Here is a 27,773-nt window from a genome sequence, read left to right on the forward strand (position 1 = left end):
AATTTATAATAAGTGTGATGACCAAATTTATGATGATTTTCTCACACAAATTCATAATATGTATGCTAATCAATATCTCTAAAAAAATAGTTTGGTTTGGTTTTAATTGATGATAAACCGGTTTGGTTTGGTTCTAAATTTCCCGTAAACGGTTGTGTTCGGTTTTTATTATAAATAAATGGGTTGGTTTGGTTTGGTTTCAAGGCCAAGAAACCGAACCGGGCCCATTAATATCCATTCCACAGAGCCAAATCAACGCCTACCAATCCAAGGACTGAATGCGATTGTTATATAAAATCCACTGTTATAAAACCCTAAACCGAATGCTCTGATACCCCGACAAATAGAATGTGTGTCCGCCCGCCCAACCACAAGTCTTGGAGGTAGAGAGAGATACATGTGTTTATTATTAGACTCAAGACCACAAGAAGTTTTAAAAGAAGAGATTGATTTGGAACACACACACACTAAACACAAAAAAAGGAAAGAAAGACAGATAGAAGAGTGAGTGAGTGGCAGATTGTGTAGCAGGATTTTTACACACTACCCATCTACAACGTACTCATGGCCATGAGAGGAGTAGATAATCTGGCCAAATTCAGCGTCAGGAGAAGGATAAAAGGAGGAAGTAGAAGAAGGAGATTCTTCTCTTCCTCATCCAAATCAGATGATGATGATGATAATAATGATGATGATGATGATGACTATGATGATACCATCGTCGCAGTGACATATACAAAGTGCGGGATCGTCGCCGAACATGAAGCCATTCTTCATCCTGTTGGAACGCTTTTCAGAATAAATGTCAGTTCTCTCTCTATATATATACATATAAAATGTGATCACAATGATCACTAATACTGTAATGAAAATAGATTTTTTTCCTTTCAGAATGAAACTAGTGTATAAAAATTGCCAGAGTCTTTATTTTTTACAAGAATTTAAAAGAAACATCGCTTTTGTTTTCCAGCTATCTACCAAGTTTCCTTTTCATGCTTGAAATATGTATAGGATGTTAGTGGGACAAATGGCAGAAATGCTTTATAGGAAACTGGAAGCAGTGGGTTTTATTTTAGCTTTCATGCTTGAAATATGCAGGATATGATCAGTTGCAAAAAGGTCAGAAATGTTTTATATAAAAATCTTGAAAAAGCATGGGTTTCATTTTAGTTCTCATGTTTCTTGAAATATTTATAGGATATTAATGGGGAAAATTACCAAAAATGTTTCATAGGAATTTAGAAGCATGGGTTTTTGGGGGGCTTAATGTTTGAAATATATAGGATGTGAGTGGGAAAATGCCCTAAATATTCTATACAAATTTAGAAGAAACATGGACTTTGTTTTAGTTTTCATGTTTGGAATTTACAGGAGATTAGTGGGAAAATGCCACAAATGTTTATAGTCTTTAGACGGAACATGGGTTTTAATTTAGTTTTCATGCTTGAAATTTGTAGGATGCTGGTGGGAAGATGCCAGATTTTTTATAGGAATTTGGAAGAAAGATATATTTTCTTTTTAATAATCTACCTAGTTTCCTTTTCATACTTACACACGCGCGTACGGCATGTACATATATATATATATGTATATCATATATCTATAAAATGAAAAAAGCCAATATGCTTTTATAGGAATTTAGAGAAATTTGGAAAAAGTCAAAATAAAACTGATCAGGAAAAAATGCAATTCCAGCTTCATAAAAGATAAAGATACAATTCCAGTAGTCAAACTTTTAATGATCTAAGAAAGATGGGAAGTGATAAAGATAAAATAAAGATAAATACAATTTCCAGCGTTGTTTTCTTTTCCTGTCTAATTGCCTACCAAGTTTCGTTTTCATGGTTGAAAAAACAAGGAAAAATAATTTAATGCCTTAATGATGCCTTTTCTCTGTTATTTTATAGAGAGAATATGAGGTCCATTCATATGCAAACACTGGGGAAGGAACCGTTCAAGTGAATAAAATGGATGATGGAAACCATACAGGTTTACTTTTACATTCTTAGGATAAATTTAAATACTTTTAAATACAACTCAAACACAATAATACTTTTTTTTATAACTGTTTTCTTTGTACCTGGTTCAAATTTGTTTCAAAAGTAATTTAATACATGGACCTAATACATACATACATAGCAAGTTTTTTACTGGGAAAACATGCAATATAAAAGATTATGCATGAAATATGTTTATAGCCCCTAAGGTGTTAACAATATCTTGCATTTGTTGGCTATGTTACTAGTGTCCATTGCCTATGGCGGCCATTCATCTGAAGAGAAGGTTTCATTATGCTCATCACATTTTCTTGGCTCAAGTAATCATCTCGAGCTGCAATATGCGAGCAATCTTAACAAAGGTTCACACAACATTTTTATAGCTTGCACTCATTATTAAGAAACATGGAGAAAATAGGTTTTCACTTAATTTTCAACTGTGTGATTATCATCATCATTATTATTAATTGATGTGATTATAGATGCTTATTGTAGCTTGTATGCTTGGCATCAATTTAATGAGGAGTCTCTCCTTTGTTCAAGGTCTCAGTCTTTTCATGAACTTTACATTTAAACCTCACCACAATTGAATTATATATTGTGGCATTTACTTGTATGGTTTCTGGTCACAGATATCGTGAAGGTTTAACCAGCGATCCCATTGTTGAGATAGAAGTTCAACATCAAAGGAAACTTTTTCAGGTCCATCCAAAGAAGCATAGAAACATAAGATGGTTAGAAAATATATGAAATTGGTTGATGCTTTTTGTGGTCTTAAGTTGTTCGTTTGCATGTACAAATAGATCTTAGGTTTCATTTTGTTTTGGTGATATTTATTCTACAATTTGATGCTTTTTTGGTGACACTTGAAGTTTTTCTTGAAGGACATATTAAAAAATTGGAGATGGAATATCAATATTGGAGTTACAAAATCAATAGAAAAATGTTTCAAAATAGCTTTCCATTTTGTCTCATAAGGTCGATAGTACTTTACGACAATGCGTTGATTAGCTCATTTTTTAGCTATTTCTCTAGCATAGGAAGTAAATATCACATTAAACACTCTCGAGAATTACCAATTCGGGGAATTATCCCTTCCAAGAAAAGATCAACTGAAGCAAAAGCACTTGATCATGCTTTGAAAGTAACCATTTATAATATATCAAATGGTATAAAGATTGAAGGTGGTTTGTGCTACATGTAGAGAAACTTGATTAGCTTTATTGTGTGCTTTTGAAGTTACAAATATGAGATATACTTAAAGTCTATATGGGTGTAAAAATTTAGAAATTGAACCTCATTCTGTCATATTGTCATATAAATTTCATGTTTTTTAACTGCGTAACTGATTGGATTTGGCCAAAATTTACAATTATATGATTATAATCTCTCTAAGTATTATTGCCAATTTGTTTTCTTCATTATAACAGGCCAATGGAAAGCTTGAGAAGAACTTGGCAAGTGGCTATCAAGAATTTTCTATAGCATCCAAAACTGAATTACTCAAGGATGTGATAATGAGAAACTTATTCAGCACAGACATGAGGTTGCCTCCGTGTGTTATTATTATTCCTGTATAGCTTATGCTTCTTTGCATCTTAAATCATTGAGAATAGGTAAACATCATGATGTCCATCTTTATGATATTTCTAACATAAGACAAACATTCACACATATTGACATACTTAACTGTTTGTGTATGGATAATGAAATTACTAATGTTGTCCTTTGTGATAATTTGTTTGGAAGTGACGGCTTTGTGGGACTTGAATTGGTATCAACATCAGATCGTCATTCCATATCTTCACGGTGAATAATTTTCAGTGTTGTAACGTTCTTTCACATTGATTTCACCGTTCTTTCACATTGTAACGTTCTTTCACATTGTAACGTTCTTTCAGGATACAATTAAGCTTGACATCATCTTGGTTTATAAACAATTGAAAGTTGAGGGTTCTATCTATTAATAGTGAAGTTAACTTGTGATAACCTAGTTCATTCGATGTAGTGTTCGTTTGGGACATGGTGGTACCAAAGAAATGTTTGTGAAAGGAAGCCGAAACTTCTGGAAGGATATGGTGACTGAAGCATCGGTATTTACAAATTTTGATATGCACCAGAATATCAGGTTTTTTTCTTGTCTTTCACCTTCTACCAATGCCTAAATTTAGCATCCATATGCTTTTCTGCTTTATAACAAATTGCCAGAAACACTTTTTTAAGTAATGCAAGATTTAGCATACCTCTTGCTGGTCTTATATATTATCACAATCCCCCCCCCCTGGTCTCTCGAAAAATTACTACATTATCATTTGGTCTTGAATCAATTACCAAAATACCCTGCAGTCTTTAAGACAACATTTACTACAAAACACCCTCAGTCTTCAAAACATTAGAGGGCATTTGGGTGTTTTCCCCTTCCATTTCATTTCAGAGCTTAGTTGTAGAATCCATCAGTTTTGAAAGTGGTTGAGGAAGTAGAAAAATATGTATCTAAATATTTGACTGGCTCATTTGGGTAATCCTAGTTTTTTTACTGGATGCAAATTCATGCTATCATTTATAGCCTGGAAGCAAAGTGTAAGGTGTCTGGTGAAAACGAGGTGTCAGTAAAGCTTTCCAGCAATTCCTTTAGCACTCATGAAGTCAATGTCAAAACGTCATTATTTTCCGAGGGAGATTCTTGGAACTGCAAATACAGGTATTTTGTAATAAACCTTGGTTCTTTTTACATTGTGAGTGTGGTTTTTAAATAATGGCATAATTGGGTATGAAAACATGCATCCCTCTTCTCCTAAAAGGAGAAGCTGCTGGGAGCACACCATTGGTATAGAAAGGTTTCCTAATTGGGAAACACTCCTAGGAAGATTTTTCTTCTTTTCTTCCATGCTTTAATTTTCTTATATCTGTTAATTATTTTAGCAAGCATTAAAAAGGAACTTGCAAATTCTTTATTTTTTCAAGTTTTTGGAGTGTCATTTGAACTCTTGCACCAATGGTTGTAAGGTATACAGTTCTTCTCGAAGCAGAAAAAGCAGCACTCCTTTGGGATTGGAAGGCTTCCTGTTTAGGAAATCTTTGTAATGTATTTTGCTTATTTTCCTTCTGTGTCTTAATTGCTCATATAATATGTGAATCACTTTACCAAACTTAAACAATTTATTTGCAATTTTTTGCAATTTTGGTTTTTAAACCATTGCCACCTTTGGTTATGAAACTTAAAAAGTGTACAATTCTTCTCGAACAAGAAAAAGCATCACTCTTTTCGAGATAGAATGTTTTCCTACTTTGGAAACTCTCCATAAGTGTTTCCCTATCATGCCATTGTTGGGGCCCATTTTTTATAATATCTATTTAATCAGCATTTACTAAACATTTGAAGTCTTATGTATAGTTCTTTCTTACAGCAACAGAACTGGAGATGGACATTTGCTAGGCTTGGAGTGGGAGAAAAGCAACTCCTTGGGTAATCTCCTCACATTGGGCATCGAATTAAATAGAGATGGGATTGCTTTGATTGGAAAATGTAACTACGATTTTGCAAAATAATCTTTTTTGGCAATTGAAACACAGCAAGAAGAGAATCAAAAAAATTGTAACAATAATCAAGATATTTATAAAGAAACAAAGATCGTTCACCCATTGATTAAGAGTTCGATGACGAGGTGTTCTGTGAAGTTTGGCAAAGAAATGATTAATCATGAAAATTAATAGATTTGGTGCCTTTCATTTCAAGCCATGTAGTCTCTCACTGTTCTTATATTCATTTCTTTTCAATAATGATTCTACTTCTTAGATACATTATCTGGTGTGGAAGTCTGGAACTAGTAATAAAAGAAATATATTGGAAATACAATCATTTCACATTATTACATTATGGGTCTTCTCAACAGGGGACACTCAGACTTCTCAGGATTAAAAATTGTATAGTGAAATTATTGAGATATAGGACATCATGAGTGTCTCTATAGCAATTAGTCTCACCAAGTGCAAAATTACAACCTGCACCAATACTAAAGAAACATGAGAACTCCATTCAAATACAATTATTTTTGTTCAACAACACTGCATACTCGTATAGCCCATGGTTTACAAGATAAATATGATGTTTATTAAGACTATTATGGTTTGCTTAGAGTTCAGATTTTTTTTGTTCTATTTTAGAAATCTTCCATAAAAAATTGATTATAAACCATCATCTCTATGTGGATATTACCATGAAGTGTCTATTTATCTGTCAAGGAATCAACTAGCAACGTGTGTTTGTACTTACATTGATCAGCACTTCGTTCTAGTCTACTTAAATTGATGAATGGCAAGTAGTACATTGATCAAACTCATCCATGATATAATGGCAATCCATCCTAAGACAATGGTAATATCAATCACTGACACTTTTGCTCTCCTACAATGTCTTAAAGAGTATTGAATGCTAACGAAAAATTCTGGTAGATCAACTGTACACCCTATGAAACATTGGTAATATTAATCATCAAGACTGATATTAGTATTACATTGCAATTGTTTCCTAGTGTATTGAATGCCTACTGATGATCGGGATCATATTACACAAGGTCTTTGTTTAATGTGTTGAACTCAGCCATAAGCTTTTGTTGATATATACGAACTACCAGTGGTCACTCCAAAACGTATGTCTACATACAGATATTAATAAGTGCAATAATTATCTGTTTACAAATGGAAATCAGAATTTTGTGTTTATTAGGGCATTTTCCTACAATAAATTGGCATCCATTCATTTACAGATGGAAATTAACGTTTGTGAATCACAAGGACATCACTAGAAAATGTTTTTAAGTAATCTGGTGGCACTGTCACTCCTAAAATAATTCTATGATTAGGTGACCTACCACAATCATGTGCAATTCTCTACATGAAATACCAAGGAATCAATGTATTTGTCTGAGATGCCATTTCTTGATGGATTCATATTTGTGTATCTCAGATGTATCAACATGCAAATATTCTGACCCTGATACAGTAAATGTCATTATACATAATGCTTATGACACATCTAAGCAATTGATTATGTGAATTTGTATAACCCTTACAAAGAATATAGAATCCTTAAAACTGTCAAGATTTTAAGTTTGTAATGCTACTTGATGTATTGATCCAGATGGGTTGAGTTTATTTGAGAGTTATTGCAATGTTCAAAGTTAATGTACAAAATATAACATGAACAATTGATGTACTGATCCAGATGGGTCTGAGTTTATTTGAGAGTTATTGCAATGTTCTACCAATTGCTTTAGGGTGTTGTTGATAATTAATAAGCACTTTTGCACTCTCCCACATTTAAGACAATGCTTCCTCATAGCCTTCCCTGTAGGAACAATGTCCTATACCTTATGTCTTACACGGATGATAGCAATGCCTCCTTCATAGTATTCTATGCCATGAAGGGTGCCCTCATTCTTCTCTCTTGTTAATGTATTGATACAAGTTTCCCATTCCTCCTCAGTGCAGTGTTCCACATCTACATCCATCCCTAGAGTGTTAAGTTCACTAGTGAAGAGATTAAGCTCTCTGTTCTCTCTTACAGCAGAAACAAATAGACCATTTCCGTGTGGCTTCAATAGCCTGTTGTGTATCACACCCTACATTGAATAGAGGCCACAATATAAATTTTGTAAGTTGAAAGTTCCTAGGGCATATTGCAGAAATATATCCTACCGCAAGAGATCGAATGTTGTATTGCTTATAGATGAGCTCACTTCCAATGATCCAATCAAACTTCTCATCATCTTTCAGCTCCAATGGGGATTGATCAGTCGGCTGATACATGCATCATTTTTCATATCAAATTCGGAAGTTGTAAATTGCAATGAGTTTGTTTGTGAACAGAGTAAGTCTACATGCATCTCATAGTCTTGATATACTATCGCTGAAAATGGTTTCAAATCTCTTATCACCACCACATATATAAGTACTAATGACTACAGCATATGATATGCTTTAGAACTCCAACAATGTATGGATAGGCTCAGCATACATAAACATCAATGTACTCACACAATATCATGATTGTAACAGCTTTTGAGTTTCATAGACCACTTTGGCCTCTAGCACACCACTACAATCATAACATCTGTAACAGCTTTTGAGTTTCATAGACCACTTTGACCTCTATTGAAGCACTAAAAATACCCAATTTGATTTTTCTTTTGAAAGGGCATCTATTTCTCTGATATGGTTAATATAATCTATTGATTGATCTACCCTCTTCCATGGTCAAAGGCTTACCTCTTGCATTTCCTCTTTAAAGTTGGACGAAAAATTAGATGCATCTTTTGACCAATCCAATAGGCGCACTCTAACATTGCATGGTTGTTCATCCATAGTTGTGGCTTGCATATGAATGTAGTCCAAACACGGTATGGATTGTTGCATAGTAGTATGTAAACTTGCTTGGTCATCAATAGAATGACATGTTGCTGGCAACAAAAGAACATTTTCACATAGATTGGCCACTATTTCAGGTAAATAATCAGATAAGACAACTTCCAAAGCTCCAAGCTTTGCTAAGAGTAATCCACAAAGACCACATCCACTCCCAAGTTCTAGAACTTTCTTGTTTTGGATATGTTTCTGAAGAGTGATAAGCCTCTGGGACAAAATAAGCGCTGTGCCCCAAACTTTCCAACCAAGTCCTCCTTTAGCATAATCCATCTCTTTGATCTGTTAGCAAAATACCATCTTTTTTAATCCTAGCATTTAAAACATCCTTCACATCATTAGTTTCCAATGGTTGCATAATAGATTGAAGTTATAAACTCTGAAAGTATGCATCAGTTTCCTATGAAACCCACCTGACATATTGTAGTTTACCTTCTTCTCCTTTGTTGTAAATCCAGCTTTTCGAGTCATTGAGAGAGAGCTGAAACTTCCTTGAATCAGCCTACCTAGAAGAGATTTTCAACAAATACCCCTCTCCCATGTCATCTAAATGAATTCTCAATATATGCTGAGAAAGCAAATCGATTCATCTTCTGCCACACATGCCATATCATGATTCACATAGCCTGGCAACTATAAATGTTGTTATACGTCATAAATACAGCCCAAATTTGTGGTATCTCTCTAATTGACAAATATATTTCTTTTCGCTTAAGTAAAGTTTTCAGTATGTCTCATGATACTGACACAGATCAGCAACTAAAAATATATGAAACACGATTCACACTTTTTCCAAGCATCAATTTCTGCTCTGATGTATATCTCAGCTCTCATCAGGGTTTCCAAACTGGATATTGTTTGATACAGCTCCTCAAACGTAAGGTTGCCTATGAACCTATTGATTACCTGTAAACCATGAATACTGTCAAAGAGTCAAGTAAAAAACTCAAGATTGGAGAGATCTCATTTTCATGCTAACAATGGTGGTTGTCACAGAATCAAAGCAGTAAAATGAAGGCCTGCCATCCAAACAATTGATGTAATGATCAATCTCTATTCCACATTCCTTACAGAATCAACAACATATTTTTCTTGAAACTTTGAAATTACCATAGCGCTGTATAAAATACGATCTCTTCTCGAGCTTTTTACAACCTCATACTTTCATTATGCCTATAGTTCTCAGCTACTTTGCACTCAAGAACCAATTGTAGTCTGAAGAACAGCTGCTAATTCTACATAGCTCTCCAATTAGTAATAGTTTTTGGCTCGTTTTCAGGTAGAGGCCTACTGATACCACTTCATTATTTCAAATTATGGATAATTCTTAGAGTTAAAATTCTTATTTACCATTCTGCAGAACTGTTGGAAATTCAAAAATAAGCAAACATTCATATCTTCCCGCAAAGATCCTAAATACCACTTCATTATCCATAATTCTTGAATTTTTTACACACCACTTTGTTATGCTCAAACTTAAAACCTAAAGATACTGTTATTATGCCTCATTTCTTGGCTATTTTGCCAGTCGAGAAACAATTGAACCCTAAAGAAAAGCAACTAATACCATTTCATGGCCTGTCATTATGCATAGCTCTCAAGATTTCAACAGATTCATGTACGATTGAATTTATATTTCCACAGTATAATACATGCGCAACAGAGTAAGGCATGATTTAATCAATCCTGCCATGGAGATTCAAGGGACATCCACGGACCTCAATTTGCTGGTATTACATTGGAATCGTGAAGCCATCATAGCTAAAGAAAAAACAACTAAATTGCACTTTGAAGCTTGTGAATTTGCAAACTTACCTAATCCTGAACATGTAATCTCGAAAAGATCTCAATTTCGTAGCATTATTTCATTCACCCTAATCAAGATTTTCTTTATCCGAAGCATAAAATGTATCGTGATCCTAAACCTTCTCTTTTTTATCTAAGAATTATTTCCACGATCCTAAGCATGGACGTACACAAAGATCTAAACTTCCAAACAAAACGAAAAGCTCAGGCGTCGTTTTCTTAATCCTGAACAAAAACATAGAGAACTATATTTCCCCACGAGAAAACTAACTCTTCCAGCATAAAGAGACGTAAGATTTCACATAAAGGAAGAAGAATATCTACTCACATGGACAGTAAGGAGCGGAGAGAAGGTGAAAGTTAACGGAGAGGGAGATGGAGAGCCACAGCAGCAGAGAGATATGAAATGGGAGAGGACGTCGACGACAGCATCAGGTAGAGCTTCTTCTCGATGGAGACGAAGGAACCTGAGAAGGATGGAAGAAGAAGGAGCTGGATCCATGGATCGTACCGCTACATGGAGCTTCTGGAGCGTGGAAATCCATGGAGAGGGAGGCGTCGAATTGAGTGGAAATGAAGGAGGGGGGGAGATCGGGAGAGGAGGAGGAGAAGCAGAAGAGCTGTGGAGGATCAAATCGGAGCACAATCGGAGAAGCTCGCGCTCCATGGCCATGACGGCCACGCCACTGCAGAGAAAGAAGAAGAAGAAGAAGAAGAAGATAGACCAAGCGGTTTACACGGTTTGGAGGTTCGGTTCACTCCGTTTCAGAGCTTCTATTAACCGGTTTGAGCTCGGTGCAAGGCTCAAGCCGAAACGAAACGGTTTGGGCAAACCGGTTAAGCCTAAATCGGTTTGTCCAAACTGGTTTCTAAACCCATTTAGGCTTGACCGGTTTTGTCTCAGATTAACAGCCCGAGCTCTTACCGCTAGGGTGAACTAAATTAATGAGTAGCAATTGGCACAGTTTCAGCTCGAACCGAACCGAACCTTTTAAGACATGGCTTAATGGTTTATTGGTTCAAAGATAAATAAACCATTTGGTTTGGTTTCAAATATTATGATCCGGTTCGGTTTTGAATTTCATGGTTTAGTGGCTTTTCGGTTTCGGTTCGCTTTGGTTTTGAATTTCACGGTTTAGCGGTTTAGCGGTTTCGACTTATGTGGTTTGGTTTTAAGGTTTTAAAGTTTTAAATGTTTATAGGTTTGGTTTGGTTTTGATTTATGATAAACTGATTTGGTTTGGTTCTAAATTTTTCATAAATGATTTGGTTTAAACGGTCCCGCTCTAAATGGTTCAGTTTAAATGGCTTCATAAAATTTAAACAGTTTGGTTTGGTTTTTAATATAAATAAATGGTTTGGTTTGGTTTCAAGGCCAAGAAATCGAACCGCGCCCATTGCTATTAATGAGACACAATAAGTAAATTTATTAACATAAGTCGTTAACCGAGATTCATATATATTTTTAAATTAAATCATTTAAACATATATTAAATTGATAATATATATATATATATATATATATATATTAATGAGTTTAAAATATATTTAAATTTTAAAATTATTCATCAAATTGATGATAGAGCCAATAAATCTCTCTCTGTTTGGCTGGTACCATCTCCTCTACTCCTATTTTGCTTGGGCCTAAGTTTGTCGTGGCCCCTACATGATATATTATGACGTAGCCACATTAGACTCCCAATCCTTTCTACTTCACCCCTAGTGAGCAAGCATGAGGTTTCCACATCCTTCAGTATGGTCGATCTATGCCTCCCAAAGTAGTTAATGATGATCTTGATCCTAGAAAAACCACGAGCAAGATTGCATCTCCCTTGGTCCAAGTCCATCTCGAGAACATAGTACAAATGTACCTCGACTACGATGTATTGTTCTTTTTCATCTATTTCAACTCCCACACAATAACATACTCTCTATTGTCGCCTTTCTCCCATTTACATGTATGTGTTCTAAGTTTATGTTAAGAGGTGTTGCATATCTGTCTTGAGGTCTTGTGAGTCTTAAGAATGTGCAAGATGTGTATCCTTGTCTCTATGTTTGATGTCAATATGTCAAGTTTTATCATTCACATCCATTCTTAATGTGGTAGCTCCAACATTTTGATCACAATTTGGATTGGTAGCTTCAACATAAGGTGAATGAATAATGATCACAAAAAGCTCTTAACAAGAAAAAACTCCTAGAAAAGGTAAGTTCCCTCCCATTAATTGAAAGAGGGGCGTGAATGAATGAGATACATAAAGAACATATATGTAGGCCATTGAATGCAAATGATGTGTATGGATCATGAGTGGATAACTAAGAAATAGATATAACCAGGTATAGATCGGTTAGAGACATATGCGGAAGTGTAAGATAAATATGAGATGTCGCCCAAATGTAAGTAGACGTCTGGTGGCGAGCTTTTGTACAATCAACATAGGGTATATAGTAGTTGCAGATGATAGGATAATTTAGGCAAGGACTACTTGATAAGGGGACTAAAGTTGTGTACAGAAGGACATATTTAAGTAATGGAGTATATTCTTTTTTGGGGGGGGGGGGAAATGAACAAGACAAAAGGGTCTAGTAATTTATGTTGTTTTCTTGGAGTTAAATGAAGCATGGAAAGATAGCCTCATCCAAAGGATGGTTGAGGAACACTATTAAGACAATGGACGAAAGTAATCATGACATCAATCCATAGTGCAAAACCAAGAATCGACCACAAGTTAGCATATCATAACCCCATGTGCTCAAATGAAAGTATTATGAGCTACGGCCCTGACAGAAAGTGGATTTGTAAGTACATCAAAAGAAACTCCTTTGTAGACCTATTCATAGGGAAAAAACAGGCGTTAGAAAGGGGGAAAGATCATAGAAGTAGAAAACAGCCTTCCATAGGTAGACTAGACTCTCATAGTCATCCCTTCTTCTTATACTCAATCGTAAGTAGCACCAACAACAAGAACAAAGACTCATTACTTTAGGTCTAGAAGGACCAAGATCCCAATAGACTCTTCTCTTTGTTGACATAAATTAGGGTTCTTGTAATATCCTTGCTCTTAAAGTCAACAGAACATAGGAGTAAATAATATTGTGCCTAGGGTCTCCAAACACATGATGTAGTAAGAATGTTTCAACCAAAAATTGAAAAATAGTCTCAAAGTTGAAACACACTTTAATTTTATGGGCTTAAAGTATGTTGTTCACTCATAATTCCTAACTTATATGTTGATTTTTCCAGAACATCACAACCTCTCTACAATTTCCCTTCAAGAGTAAAGTTTTATGGTAGATTTTGTGTTACCTAGCAACATGTTCCAATGTTGGTATCCACAACGGTTCTATTGAATTGGTGGACCTCACACTTCTTTGCTCTAGGAGGAATGTCAAAAGTCTCAAATGGCCTATTTGTGCATGGTGGATATTGTTACACAACGGAATGAGATGCCCTTTTTCTATGCATCTATGTACATAACGTGATTATGGATGAACAAAAAGACTTTATGGAAGAAAGAGAAGATTAGCATGGATATAGGAAGATGACAACATGCATTAACTCAAACCAAATGTTTAGAGTGGAAACCATGGAGCGAGAGAAGAAGTAAGATTAATTGTGAAAAAAGAGAAGTCATGCAACAATCATAGAGAGTTTATTAGAATATGACTCTTAGTCGTAGCATACTGCAAATATATATTCACAAGAAAACCAATTTAAATAATAAGTGGGTTCATAAAAATTTGTGTTGGAACCCAAGAATCCTCTTCGACTAATCAAGTGAACCACGAAGTTTTGTTTAACGTTTTGGGAAAACAAAGAGTGAATAAATACAATGAGAAGCATATTCCTTCAAGATTATGCGATTCTCTATCTCCTCGGCCCAAAGAGGGCCATGGAAGATAAGCATGTTATGTACATTTACTCCTTAAAAAATGTTTAGAATTTCGTATTCACTCTAAAGTTTTAAATTTTTCTAACCAAGGCAGATGACACCCACTGCATTTCAACATCTTTCCCTTTTGTTTTCCATCAATACTTTCATGATATCAAAATATGTTTATTTCAAGTTCACATACCAAATAGTTATGTAAAGTATTGCTCATCATTGAAAACTTCAAAAAGAATATTGATTTAACAACTCTTGAGGATCTCCTCGATGTTTCGAATACATAAATGTATCTCTATTTCAATATGTATATTGTTAATCTCATTGTAGGAGCACTCACTACTTATATTTCGCCAATAATTCCCTCTAGCCATTAGAAAAAAACTAACTCTATCACCATCAAATTATATTCGGTAGACGATTATTTATTGCAAATGCTTTATGGAAAGAGTATAAAAGGTGAACCTGCCTTCATTTTCCATCTCGGTATGTGTGTAAGAGAATTACTTGTCACCTCCACAATAAGTGCAAAATAACTTGGTTAAACGTTTAAATTGTTCAATAATCAGTTCGATTACATATCATTTGTTGTTTGATGTTGGAATTTCATGTTGGATGCATATGTGGGGATCTCTTTTTGAAGCCAATATATATTGACGCAACAATGTATGTATACTATTTTGTGGACTTATACCAATATTATATTATGTTGTGTCGTTTGTGACTTAGATTACCGATCAAGTAATAATGTTGGTCATTGAAGTCTAGTGGATAACACACAAATGAGCACATTCGAGTCATTGAATTACAAAATGAAAATTTGACTCTTCTTCCAAAGTCACACTTTATGCCTAGTTTATATCATTGCTAATTTGCACTTTACATGCCATGGTAGGAACATGAATCACACGTCCTTAATCATGCAAAATAAAAAAACGTGTTAATATATGGGTGAAATAATACATTAAGTAGTTTGAGCATATTGACAATATGATCATCTAGATAAAGAGCTTACGAATAAAGAAACCATGTTTATATGTTACAATTATAAGGCTTTCTTTCACATGCTCCCTTTGGATAGCTTGAATAGTGTCGAGCATGATTTAGTGTTGTCGGGCTCACAGGCTTGGTTAAGGCATACAAAATAAGCAAGCTTGAAAGTATGTAATACACATGGCAATGTGGCAATGCTAAGTACCATGAGCATTTCACCATGAATGTATACGATTGATAGTTTACCTATATCTACGTAGCAATGCAAACATTCATCATATTTTCCATTCCCATGTTCAAATAATTACCAATGAACTCTACATGATAGAGCAAGCATTTGGATTCTCATCACTAAAGAGTTGAGGTGGGTAAACATAATTCGAGACACTACTATAAGGTATGTACTCATACTTCTTTATCTCTAGAGTAGTATCCTCGGGGGTAGTAGGTGGTGTTGGTTCTTCTTTCTTGTCTTCCTTCTTTTCTTCTTTCTTCTCCTCCTCTTTCCCATCTATTGCCTTCTCTTCCTTTTTCTCTTCTTGTCCATCCCCTTCTTTCTTTTCGTCTTCTTTTTTCTCGGGTTCAGGTGCGGGTGGAGTCTCGACAACGGGCTTGTCTTCCCCTTTTGTGCCCTCTTCACTTGGCTTTTCAACACCCTCTTTTTTTTCTTCTTCCTTTTTCTCTTCAACGGGTTTCTCATCCTTCTCTCTTCTGGAGGTGGTGGAGGTGGAGGTGGGGGGGGCACTATTTCACATCGTTTCCCAGACCTTTTCTTCACCCTTTCACATAATTTGTTAGGATCAATGCCCTTCCCTTTCACAGTTACGAGGCTACTTGCCAAGTCCTCATCTACTTCCTTTACCCCTACATTATAAATGCAACAAAAAGAAAATTTTCCTTAGCAATATTTCAAAAAGGAAACCATTGGTATCATAAACATTAAGGTCGGGCTTATAGTGTTTAGTCAATTGTTTTCACCTGTTTGATGTTTTATATTTAATCGAGCCCTCAAACTGTATGCATAAATATGCCAAAGAAATAAGTTATGAAACAACATCATATGCACTTTAATCAATGTATACAATGGTTGATGGGGTCAAGGACCTCTTCACCATTATACTAAGCATGTGCATGCACCATGTGCACCAGACCACACAAATTCATGCCAAACATGAATGAGTACATTCCACAGTGATAAAACCAAGAACATGGATTACCAACAAGATAATGAGAATCAATTCAATAACAGACACACATACATATAGGAACACATTGATTGAAACTTACCATCCATTTTCAATATGTTTCTCTTGATTTGCTTGGCACAAGCCCCACAATGCATGTGAACTTTCAACATGATCACAACTTCTGGAATAGGAGGAGGCGGCTACAAAAACAAGGGCAAAAGCAAAATGTTATTGTAATCATAAAAAGACAAGTTTCGAGCTCAACATCATTAATACCCTTGGTTAGTTATCACTAGAGGCAACTCATGAGGGTTCGATTAACTTTTGTGTCTTATATCATTAACTACTAATGTAATTACCTCATGCTAGCACTTCGATAGATTAAGACCATTTTTCATAATATTTGGATCAAAATTTTAAAATCTTAACAACATGATCATAATTAATATATTTAATGTTCGTTTTTTTTACCGGAGGAGTTTCCGCTTTTTTGGGGTCTTCTTCTGTTGCTTTCTTCTGATCCTCCTCTAGCTTTTTGGGGTCCGGGTAAATGAGGATCGTCCGTTTCCCACTCTTCTTTTTCACAGTTTCACATGTTATTTTGGGATCAAGCTTCCCTTTGATTGTCACCTTTTGCTCTTGCATGTTCATTTCAACCAACTCTAATCCTGCAAAGTTTTAGTTTTTAAAGAAATAAGACATTATTACAATGTTAAACGATTCAAAGACTTGATGAAGTTGTGGGAGAAGGCGGATTCTGCTAATAAAAGGGTTATCACAATATGTTTTCCTTATTTTCCTAAATGCCCTTTGCTTGTCCCCCATAACAAATATTAATGTGAGTATGCTATTTGAGCAATCATCCAATCTAATTCATGATTCCATGTGCCATTTGACGATTTGATCTATGGTAAATATGTCCTATGTTTCGTTTTTTCCGAGGACTACCATAGACCATTTTGGCACATGATGACAAGATAGAGGGCACTAGAGAAATCCAGAAAAACTCAAAAGTAACGCTTTCAAACTCATTTCCAGTTAAAAACAAGTGATCACGTGTTGAAGAACAAACTGACACCATTGCCTTTCCACTATCCCACGAGGGACTTTAGGAGTTCCATGTTGAGTTGAATCATTGCTAAATATATAGCTAGATTCATGAGGTTAGCTCATTCAATTACAAGCCTACAATGATTGCAAGCATCATGCTTCAGAGTCTGGGGCAACAATCTATTCGATGTTGTCGATGCACATTACACTAAAAAACTCTTCATAAACTCAGTTTGAGATCCTCTTGGTGTGAAATTCTTCATGAATTTTGCATCACACCATAAGAACCTTTTTTACTTGCACTCATAATTTTTACTTGTTGACATGATCATGTCACTCGCAATGTCGAGATAAACTCTGTGAAGGTAATCGAGATCAAGATCACGCGAGTGTCAAAGTCTTTAACGAATTTTAGGCAAAGATCATCTAAAGCTCTTCACAATTCTAGTTTTAGATCATCAAAGCGATGATCATTCCAGAGTTTGCTACTAAAAAAAAACCAATGCCTTTACACAATTTGGAGTTTGAATGAAAAAAGAGAGTTGGTTCCTTATTTTAGTTTAGTAATGAAATAGAGTGCATACCTTAACTATGATTGAGATACTCTCTATAAGTGATTAGTAAGCAATTAAGCCATTCTTCTAACATTATTAAGATATATTTGGTTTGAGTGATAAGGAGACATTGAGTTTAATCATGGAGGTACTGGATTAAGGTCATTATGACACTGGATTTGCGAGACATAGGTTTGTTAATTATCCCTTGAAGATGCTTGATTAGCAACTAACCAAGAGATTTTGGTTAAGTGGTTAACCCCAGCTTAAACATGATTAGCATACCCAATGAATCCCGGAGCCCATGTAGTTAGTTATACAAGACTTACAAAGATCAATCCCACATAGTTGGTGAGAATTAATCTAATTATTATACAGGGATATGATTAAGAAGGGTAATTACTGAAGGGAGCGAGAATGACGATGATTAGGGATGTGATTAGTGCCAATGACTGAGATAAGGGATGGGATTAGTGTCAATGACTGAGATTAGGGATGGGATTAGTGCCAATGACTGAGATTAGGGATGGGAGTTGTGCCAATCACTGAGATTAGGGATGGGAGTAGTGCCAATCACTGAGATTAGGGATGGGATTAGTGCCAATCACTGAGATTAGGGATGGGATTAGTGATAATCTGTGAGATTACAGAAGGGATTAGTGAATGCAGGTATGCATATATATGTATGTATGTATGTGTAATATGTGAATACCTTTCAGTTTCTTGATGGCTTTCTTGACTTTGGCCTTGCAGCCTTCACAGTGCATGTCTACCTGCAGGATTATGGTATTAGCATTCTCGTCCTGCTGCTCTGCAACTGCCTTCTTGGCCTCTTCCTGCTAAAAACTCATTCCATTTACACACCAATCCATCCCATTAGAGGGCCTCCATGAAGCATTAAATCCACACACAACCAGTCCTTTTTTAAGTACTTAATTCACAGTAAATGAACAGGTCCAATCCATTCCTCACATTGGTTAATTGAGAGCAATCCATACATCCCATGGATTAATTGACAGCAATCCATACATACCATGGATTAAGTGATCACATGAACTAATTTGAGTGCAATCCATGGATATTATATGGATTAAATGGTGCAGCAAATCCATTCATTACAAGGACTAGTTTAGAAAGGGCAGAGAATTGAAACCAGACAAAAGCCTAGGGATTGAAAGATAAGATTGAATCACACTGTGTTTAAGAATTATAGCTAACAAACCAAAATCAATCCATGGATGCATCAATGGATTTACCTCTTGCATTGTGCGAGATCAAATGAAAACTCTGCTCAAGAGATGATTGGGGAGGGTGAGAGTAAACTTTGGCTAAAAAACAATAATCTGAGAATTGGGTTAAAATTGCAAGAAAAAAACTAAAACAAAAGCAAAACAAAGAGAGAGAAAAAAAACAGTGGAAGCAGCCTATGTTTGCCTTATATGATTATGATGGTGATGAAGATCAGAGTCTTTAATGGACGAAATATGTTCATACATAACATACATACATACATATATGATACATACATACATAAACAAATACATACATACATACATAAATACATACATAAATACATACATACATACATACATACATATATACTTACAAAGTTACATGTATGCACACATTCAATACATACCATGCAATGTATGCATGCATATGCAATTTCAATTGTACGGAAACATATATGTATACATACATTCATACATTTTCATGCATGCATACATGTACAGTGACTTACATTCATAATTTCATGCATACGTTCATATACATAGCATAGCATGCATTTGTAAATCAATTGTATGAAAACACATACATACATACATACATACATACATACATACATTTATCCCCTGTTTGCTTTTTTGCTTTTTGCTTTTTGGTTGATTATTGCTTTACATACATTTATCTCCTGTTTCCTATTTTGCTTTTTTCCTTTTATTTCTTTTTGCTTTCTGCTTTTTGGTAGATTATTGCTCGCCCTTTTTTTCTCCCTTTTTTCTGTTTTTTTTTTAGGGTGAATTGTACAAATTTTCTTCATTAATTTCATATTCCCTTCCCTTCTTTTTCTGTGGCTCTGTTTTTCTTCTTTTTATTATTTTTATTATTTTTGGGAAGGAGTGACCAAAATAATAATAATAATAATAATAATTTAAAAATAGATAAAAAAACATTTTAATTTCCCAACCATTTCCTTTCATGTTTATATGTATATTAATTTGGTTCACTTTAATTTTTCTTCTCATATTTATTTGTCCCTTTTTCTTATGATTAGAAATTGTTTTGCTTGTTTTTATTTTAAATTTATTATTTTATTATCTATTTATTCCCCCATTTCTCATTATATTTATATGTCCCTTTTTTCTTATTATTAGAATTCGTTTTCCATTTTTTATTTTATTTTAATTTATTATTTATCTATTTATTTATTCCCCCGTTTCTCATTATTTTTGTATGTCCCTTTTTTTCTTATTATTAGAATTCTTTTTCCATTTTTTAGTTTAATTTAATTTATTATTTATCTATTTATTTATTCCCCACATTTCATTATATTTATATGTCCCTTTTTTCTTATTATAAGAATTATTTTTTATTTTTTATTATATTATTATTCATTTATCCCCCTTTTTTCTTTATGGATTTGAGGGATGGAAATATAAATTAATAGAAATGTGAGGATGCCTCTCTCCCCTTCATTTCCTTTTTACTTAGTTTTTTATTTTTTTGCTCTTCCTTCTTCTTCTTCTTTTATTGGGCAATTCACACAATTTGTCTACCTCCTCAAAAAGCAATGGTAATATGCAACACACACACCCACATTATCACCCACCCACAAGAAAACCTCTTTTCTATGCTTGCGTCTGCATGTCGATCGATCGATCGTACACCTTACATGTGCTTCTTCGTCTAGAAAATGAGTAAAACAAAAAAACAAAAAGAAGAAGAAAAACCCAAACAATGTAATCATGTTGTATGTACAAAAGCATGACCTAGTGGGGAGGACATACCACTGTGCGCACACATACATGTATTCACATATTAAATATCGATTCATGATGGTTTGGAGGATGAACTCTTGACTATCCATTCCTGAGGCACGAGTGAGGCCGACTCTTCTTAATGGTGACTTGATTGACAAGCTTACCGACTTACTAACTAACATAGCTAGCTAACTTTGTGAGTGGATGGATGGATGCCTTTTGATTGATGATGGGCACATATGAGTGGCGTTGAACCGTTGGTTGGCTTATTCAAACCTCAAGATGCACCCTTCAAATCTTATTAACATTACTCATCATTCATACCTTGTTGGGGTGCTTATAATGTGATTCGCCACAAACATTCCACAAATGACTATGAGTTATAATACACTTCAAGATCATCTTTCTAGAATTGAGTTTCGATGTTTGAACATGTACTAAGCATCTTCAATCCCAATTCCCTAGACTTTGGCATGATTAAATGTCGTCATTTCAAGTTTACATATATCTCTTATAAACAAATAAGAGTTGTCCATTCCACAATGCACAATTATACACAACTAACATATAATCATGCATAAATTGTAACCACAAAACGCACACCAACAATCAATTGTGGATGTTTGCGAAGCAATTTCCTTGGATTCTAACTTGTATGCTTACATCACATTTACGTCACCCACTTGAAACTACAAAGCTAATATAGAGTCATTATCTTTTTTTCTTTGCATTAAATGTGAATGTGTGACACATCCATTATGCTATTCTTTGCCAAGAAACATGGCTATATGTACTTTTAGTAAGTCTACTTGGGGAAGGTATCCCATAAGTCTGTTGTTGTTCTTGTAAATAAGACAACATTTTCGATCATAACATCCTTTTGGCCACATTTTGATCTTTTAGAGCTGTTAATATACACGTGTCTTTCGTTTATTTCCTTCCTACTTTGATGACTACAATGTACACAATTACACTAAATTAGTTGAAATGGTCAAATTAATGAGAACAATGTACAACGAGGCTCTATTCTTCATCCCAAAATGGTAAGATTGTGAATCCAATGAAGAGTGTTCAATCAATGAGGAGTATGGAGGTTGATCTACACTTGGGTTTCATAAATGGGCAATGTGTGTATATATATGATCTCATTTTATGTGGATCAATGTATATAGATAACCTTACTCTATGTGTTTATGGATTTACTAGTATGCATGTGCATGCTAATTATAAGTCTTACATCATGAAAACATGCATACACACCTCACATGTTGACAAACATATATTTCGGTCGTGTCACATATGTACATGTAGTGAATATATGTAGAAATAACTTCTATTTATGCTCCACCTAAATATGCTTGTCCACACATTTTTGTTTTCAATACAATCTTACCTTGAAGGGAATTTCACATATTTTTAACTTTAGGTATGTTACCACCTATATTTATGAAAACAAATATGCAACTCAAAAGTTTATGGTTTTGTATGGTCCAAACCATTGTACAAACATTGATGCATGAGTATGAGAATAAGTTTGGATCAAAGAGTGAGTGATTGTCATGAGTATCGTCAATGTTGTTGCGCAAGTGGTCATGACAAAAGGGTACCAAAATCAGAGAGCATATCAATTAGCTAGAGCCTACTATCATGAGTACAACGTACATCGAAATCTTAACAAAATTGGTGTTCTAGTGCCTTTTATTAGGCTACTAGTTGGTCATTCAAAGGTTGAAAGTTACCAAGTTATGATCAAGGTTCCATTGTTATATGTAATATAGGGTTGGAATTTATCGTAATTGTATGATCTTTGATTAAGACAAACTATATGCATGTGTGTGTGTGTGTGTCATCCATATGTATACAATATAATCATTTTGCATCAGTATGAGTGCATGGGCATGTAAAATATAGCAAATAGATACAAGTTTGGTTTTACGTCAATGCTTAAACTTCCAATTAGTCAAAAGTAGGTACACAATTTAACATAATGAATTACGACATAAAACCAAAGCAAGCTTGCTAACGTAGTTTGATAAAGCTATGTAATCTATCACAACATCGTACAAGTTATGAAGATTTCTAGTGAATCGATGAACTTCTTTTCAATAAACATTGAAAGTGGGAACCAATGCTCCATGCAATAACTCACTATTGTGCGACGTGCATGTACAATTATCTCGAAAACCGGGTGATCACCCCTCAAACCCAATTACTCAGGTATTGCATTAACATTTTAACATACATACTTGATCACCTTTACTTTTGGGAAGTACACACATTTGTTATTCTTATTCATATGTAATGATACAACATATGAGTCATGACAGCAAGGGCATCGAGATAATAAAGTGCTTGTTTGTGAAATGTCGACACTTCGCATATTAAAACAACTTCCTCCTTGAGACAAACTGTATCGGTCACACTCCATGGGGTAGTAGATTAAATGGTAGGAAATGTACATTCCAAAGCTCTCGGATTACAAAAAGTATAGGTTTGACACGAAAATAGTCCAATGACATTAATACAAATTTATATTCTTGCCACTTGCATTAAAACATAACTATAACGTGTATCTTCAAAAGACTATCGAGCTATACCTACAATATGGGCACACATATGTATGCCGCATAGCCATTGGTTGTTAGACATTGTGGTTGTTTGTAAAAATATCAAGTTGTACACAACACTCGAACTTTGGTTACCATATTCTAATAGACATATACCATATTACCGAATATCACACACCTATCATGCCGTTGGCCGAGAGATTCTTTTAATCCTTCCAAATCTAGAAAACACTTATTTCGAAAAATTTCTATTAAAAAATTTAATTGTGATACTGCGTCCTCAACATATTTAATAATTACTTTGGCAGTTCCTTTTAGATCTTTCCAAGTCAAGTAGAGTTGTGCTTTGGGGGGTTTTGTACATCAGACTTAGCAACTTGTTCGAAGTCTAATCCAACATAGTTTACAAAATTTTCACATTTTGGACTCCATTATTGGTGTCCTTCTTTATGAAAAGTACTGGCAATAAGCTGGATAAAAAAAAAAGTTTAACGAAAAGGGATAAGTAATTCATAAAGTTGACTTGTAAAGTAAAGAATTCATAAAGTTGCCATGAAAAGCACCATAAGGGTGACCGTTTTACTAATCACTAGTGCACATGCAATACTAGGAGCAACAAAGTTTGATCTAGAGAAAAACATAATGATTAATTAAGTTTAAGGTGAGCTATACATATGTGAATTCTCTTTTTTCCATCTGATTGAACAAGTTAGCATCAATCTACCATGCATGACAACAATAGAGGTTCCCATGAACTAGTGTTAGCAAACAAAAGTGATATGATCAACCTTCAATTGTTAATTGTTGTGTTCCTTTGCAAAGTTCTCCATGCATGAAATGCCTAGAACAACAAACATTGAACAAAGAGTTACATTATTTTTGTCACTCATAAGGTGGAAATGGTATGTGAGAGAATCCAATATGTTAAAACCCTGAAAGTGACATAAAGATTAATGGAGAGAATCCATATATACCATGAAAACATAAAGATGGATGGTCACGATAAGAGATTCCTTTCTATACCATCTAACCATAAAGATGAACATCAAGACAATGCTTTATATCCACCTCATGTATGGATATAATAATATACTTGTTAATGCTTTGTCCTCAACAAAGCACACAAAACATGCATTTTTAGTATGTTAAGTGCATAATCATGGTGCTTTTCATTGGTGGATATATCTTTAGAGATACGGAGGATCAAGTGGTAAATGAAAAACCACATATACGTTTGGGCAACATAAACATCAAAAAACGTTGCAATTGACTAGCATATGCCAAGGATATCACTTTTACTTTCTTTTATTGTGAATCCTTTCATAATGGTTGTCACAAAATTTTAAATTGACAATGAGGGTGGCTAACTCAAGCCATCTTTTTCTCTTCAAATTGTGACTTGGTAGGCCCATTGATAAATAAGGTAAGGTATCGTCCTTTGTGTTAAAGTTATATCTAATGATGTAAACATAGCATATCCTTCTACAATTGTGGACCACATACTAACAATTAGACACAAAAGATGTTGAGTACGTACTAGCTAACAATGGTATGTGTTCATGCAATAGGATAGAGACTATACATAAGTAGTGACCCATGGGTTGCTCATTGATAGCAGTAGGATATACATGTCTTATAAAACATAGGGTTTGTTCATGTCCCTTCTATGGAATACTCGTTATATTTGTTTGTCTCCTATGCTAGGGTTACATTTATGGCTTTTAGAAAAGTACATAACAACTATCCAATAAATGAACGAATATGATACTTAATTGAAACGAAAGTTTGTCATTATTGGAATTCTTGTAGGAAAACAAAATACATGCATTAATATGAAATGAATAAAGCCTAACATTATGAATCACAATGTTGTGTCCATTTTGAATTACCAAGACATGAAACCAAAGAAAAACGAAGTATGCATGTATATGGTGTGTGCATGAAGATGATTTTACGATGCATCATACACATGAATTATGTTGGGTTCCCACCATTCATTGATTTCGTATGGTCTTGACGTTTCTAGAATTCTTAAATTTTAGCCATAAGAGAGTATCCAATTGATACCATCTTCCTTATGTGGCATTGAATTATTGATAATGCATGCAATATGCTTCATGAATTTTTCCTTCCATAGCTTGACACATCATCCAAAGCGCAGTTGGTTGTTTTCATTTTGACTCTTAGGTGTTTGCATATCTCTTTTAGAGATTCTTTCTTTTACGTGACCACAAAAGGAGAATGTGTTATAACATTGAAAGTGAACATAATCATGTGAAGGTAATTTGACCCTTAGAAGAAGTGAAACAAATATGCCTCCAAATCTCTAAATTTGCATGATCATCCATCCGTTCTATCTCTTTGGCAATTAACATGCACATCTTTCTATTTATTTGGTTTGCTCCACTGGTTAGAGTTATCCAAGAACTCTAAGCCGACCATGTTTGCGAGACACAGCTCACATGCACTTTCAAGAGTTTATAATGGATAATGAGAAAACTTTAAACTACACAAACAATTATACTCCATCCAGATGAGAGCTTTCGTCAAAATTATCTCACTCCACCTTTATCACCTCACAACGAGTCCATACATATTGATGCAAGGATATCATATCTTCTATTTCCTTTGAGAGACAATAATCTAACTAAAAAAGGCAATGTTTCACAGGATTGCCAACACTTTGTTTATCCCCAAGTCTTCTCTAAAAGAGATAATCTAGCCCTCCTTTTGTTTGTTTTGTTCAAAAGGCTCCCCTCTAAAGGAGATTGGATGGGTTTCTCTCAACCCTCCTTTTCTTTTTATCCATTTTATATTTTAGTTTTTGCTTATGTTTTTTTTACATGCTAGGTTGATTCCCGTTGCCCATCTTTCAACTTGTGGTCATAGCAACCTCATTTAAAGGCATTAAAGCCATATTTATAAATCTATTTATCCATGCTTTGTCGGTGTTTTCTCTCTAATTTTCCCAAGTAGTCTGATAGAATTGTGTAGCTTATGTTACTTGTTGCAAGACTCGCCTTTCATGTTTTCGCACTTCGATTATGTAGTCTAGTAAATGTTTTAACATTTTGAAACTCCTTTACAAAGGATAATGTAAGCTTTGTTAATTGCCCTAAAATATTCTCAAGCCTTAGCTTACGAGTCGCATGCTTGAGGAACACATGGGCTAATGGTGACGACTCATGGGTGATTTGTTTAGTGTGCTTGGGACATCGTCATCAAACAAGACACAAACACTTGAAACATGTTTGTACATTCAATGTATTATCTTTGGGACTAGAGATGTATAATATGTAAATTGTAATAGTAAAAAAGCATATAACCTTAATTTGAAATATTTTAGCCAACATTAGCAATGTTTATTTTGTTGATTAAATAGCATGGATATTTCATACCACATGTTTGCTTTGTAGATTTAGTATACACTTAATCTTTTTGTTGCAATTACCCCTTATTGATCAACCATACTCTCCAACATTTGCAATAAACTATCCACGAAATTAGAGCCAATGCCAAATTCTTTGGCAGTCAAGTATATTGTTGAAATGTTTCATATTGAGATTAGTGACATTTATTATAACACAAAATATGTCCCTCCGAAGCCCCAAAAAAAGTTTTACATTTTTTTTTTCCCCAAAAACAAAGCCCCAAATTTAGTTTATTTAATTCCACCAAACACCGACAAGTAGAACGCTAAACTAATTGCGTTTTCACATTGGTTAGGTGTGTCTATGTCATTTATTCTCATTGATCCTCTAGTCCTATACAAATATGTAAAATTTGTAGAAGTGACAAGGAAATTTGCAACACAACCATTTAATAACCGACAAGACATGTGCTAAGTCACAATGTGAAATTTTGATTGTTTTTTAGGTTACGTGTTGATGAATCTTTGAAGCTCAAATATGCGAAGATGAGTTGCAATGGTAAAACTTGTGCTTTTTGCAACATTACCGTTGTTGATTCAAATCTCGAACAAATATGCTTGATATTGAGTTCATTTTAATCGCTCTAAAAAAAGGTGTTACAATACTGCTATCGTTTTCACTTGTATCGTGGAAAGAAAAAGATGTCAATATCAGTGTCCTTTAAAAGGCACAAAATCTTGCATATGTTCGTAATATTTGTGCATGTCTTTTTGTTTTGTCTAATCATATTGTGACACAATATTTGGAGTTTGGCACCGTGTTAACAAAATCAAACACATGTAACATCAACCCTTAATTCTATTTGCATTAGGATAGCAAGATTTCTGGGGTATGCGCATAATACCAAAAACTTCCCTCTCGCTAACAAGCAATTCATTTTACAGTAATATTTTAATGAGT

The 27,773-nt window shown here is 34.5% G+C and overlaps 3 protein-coding genes across 6 annotated transcripts; 1 reads left to right on the forward strand and 2 right to left on the reverse strand.

The window, feature by feature from the left end:
* Positions 1-480: 480 nt before the first annotated feature.
* LOC147855682 (uncharacterized) lies at positions 481-5,734 on the forward strand. The gene is made up of 10 exons (XM_087330163.1): positions 481-804; positions 1,908-1,989; positions 2,246-2,359; positions 2,480-2,540; positions 2,630-2,699; positions 3,428-3,543; positions 3,747-3,806; positions 4,006-4,125; positions 4,564-4,698; positions 5,405-5,734. Exons 1-10 carry the CDS (start codon positions 565-567, stop codon positions 5,544-5,546), a joined length of 1,140 nt encoding a protein of 379 aa, XP_087186289.1. The 5' UTR covers positions 481-564; the 3' UTR covers positions 5,547-5,734.
* Positions 5,735-6,994: 1,260 nt separating this feature from the next.
* On the reverse strand, positions 6,995-10,934 carry LOC147855683 (uncharacterized). Of its 4 annotated transcripts, none has more exons than XM_087330165.1 (5): positions 10,552-10,691; positions 8,850-9,323; positions 8,265-8,699; positions 7,695-7,796; positions 6,995-7,618 (listed from the first exon to the last, which is right to left on the reverse strand). In XM_087330165.1, exons 2-5 carry the CDS (start codon positions 8,886-8,888, stop codon positions 7,361-7,363), a joined length of 834 nt encoding a protein of 277 aa, XP_087186291.1. In that variant the 5' UTR covers positions 8,889-9,323; positions 10,552-10,691; the 3' UTR covers positions 6,995-7,360. The 4 variants fall into 4 exon arrangements, with proteins under 4 accessions (XP_087186291.1, XP_087186293.1, XP_087186292.1 ...); XM_087330167.1 differs by having other exon boundaries at positions 8,850-9,043; positions 10,552-10,674; XM_087330166.1 differs by having other exon boundaries at positions 8,850-9,339; positions 10,552-10,673.
* A 4,094-nt stretch (positions 10,935-15,028) lies between these two features.
* On the reverse strand, positions 15,029-19,271 carry LOC147855684 (heavy metal-associated isoprenylated plant protein 7-like). Its single transcript, XM_087330314.1, is given in 6 exon segments — positions 15,029-15,809; positions 15,812-15,967; positions 16,391-16,490; positions 16,762-16,958; positions 18,607-18,730; positions 19,151-19,271. Coding segments are annotated over 6 exon segments (975 nt in total). The 5' UTR covers positions 19,160-19,271; the 3' UTR covers positions 15,029-15,420.
* Between the last annotated feature and the right edge of the window lie 8,502 nt (positions 19,272-27,773).

This window comes from Azolla caroliniana, unplaced genomic scaffold (genome assembly GCF_043228905.1).
Source record: "Azolla caroliniana isolate FFs.n. ecotype wild unplaced genomic scaffold, voAzoCaro1.0.p SCAF_14, whole genome shotgun sequence".
Lineage (NCBI taxonomy): Eukaryota > Viridiplantae > Streptophyta > Polypodiopsida > Salviniales > Salviniaceae > Azolla > Azolla caroliniana.

Excerpts from the sequence above, each read along its gene's own strand:
- LOC147855682 (XM_087330163.1), top strand. The coding sequence starts at position 565 with ATGGCCATGAGAGGAGTAGATAATCTGGCCAAATTCAGCGTCAGGAGA. Across the intron at positions 805-1,907 it reads GAACGCTTTTCAGAATAAAT|AGAGAATATGAGGTCCATTC; the intron begins GTCAGTTCTCTC and ends GTTATTTTATAG. Across the intron at positions 2,541-2,629 it reads GAGTCTCTCCTTTGTTCAAG|ATATCGTGAAGGTTTAACCA; the intron begins GTCTCAGTCTTT and ends TTCTGGTCACAG.
- LOC147855683 (XM_087330164.1), bottom strand. The coding sequence starts at position 10,896 with ATGGCCATGGAGCGCGAGCTTCTCCGATTGTGCTCCGATTTGATCCTC. Across the intron at positions 8,700-10,551 it reads CTCCGCTCCTTACTGTCCAT|ATCAAAGAGATGGATTATGC; the intron begins GTGAGTAGATAT and ends TTTTGCTAACAG. Across the intron at positions 7,619-7,694 it reads ACAACATTCGATCTCTTGCG|GGTGTGATACACAACAGGCT; the intron begins GTAGGATATATT and ends TATTCAATGTAG.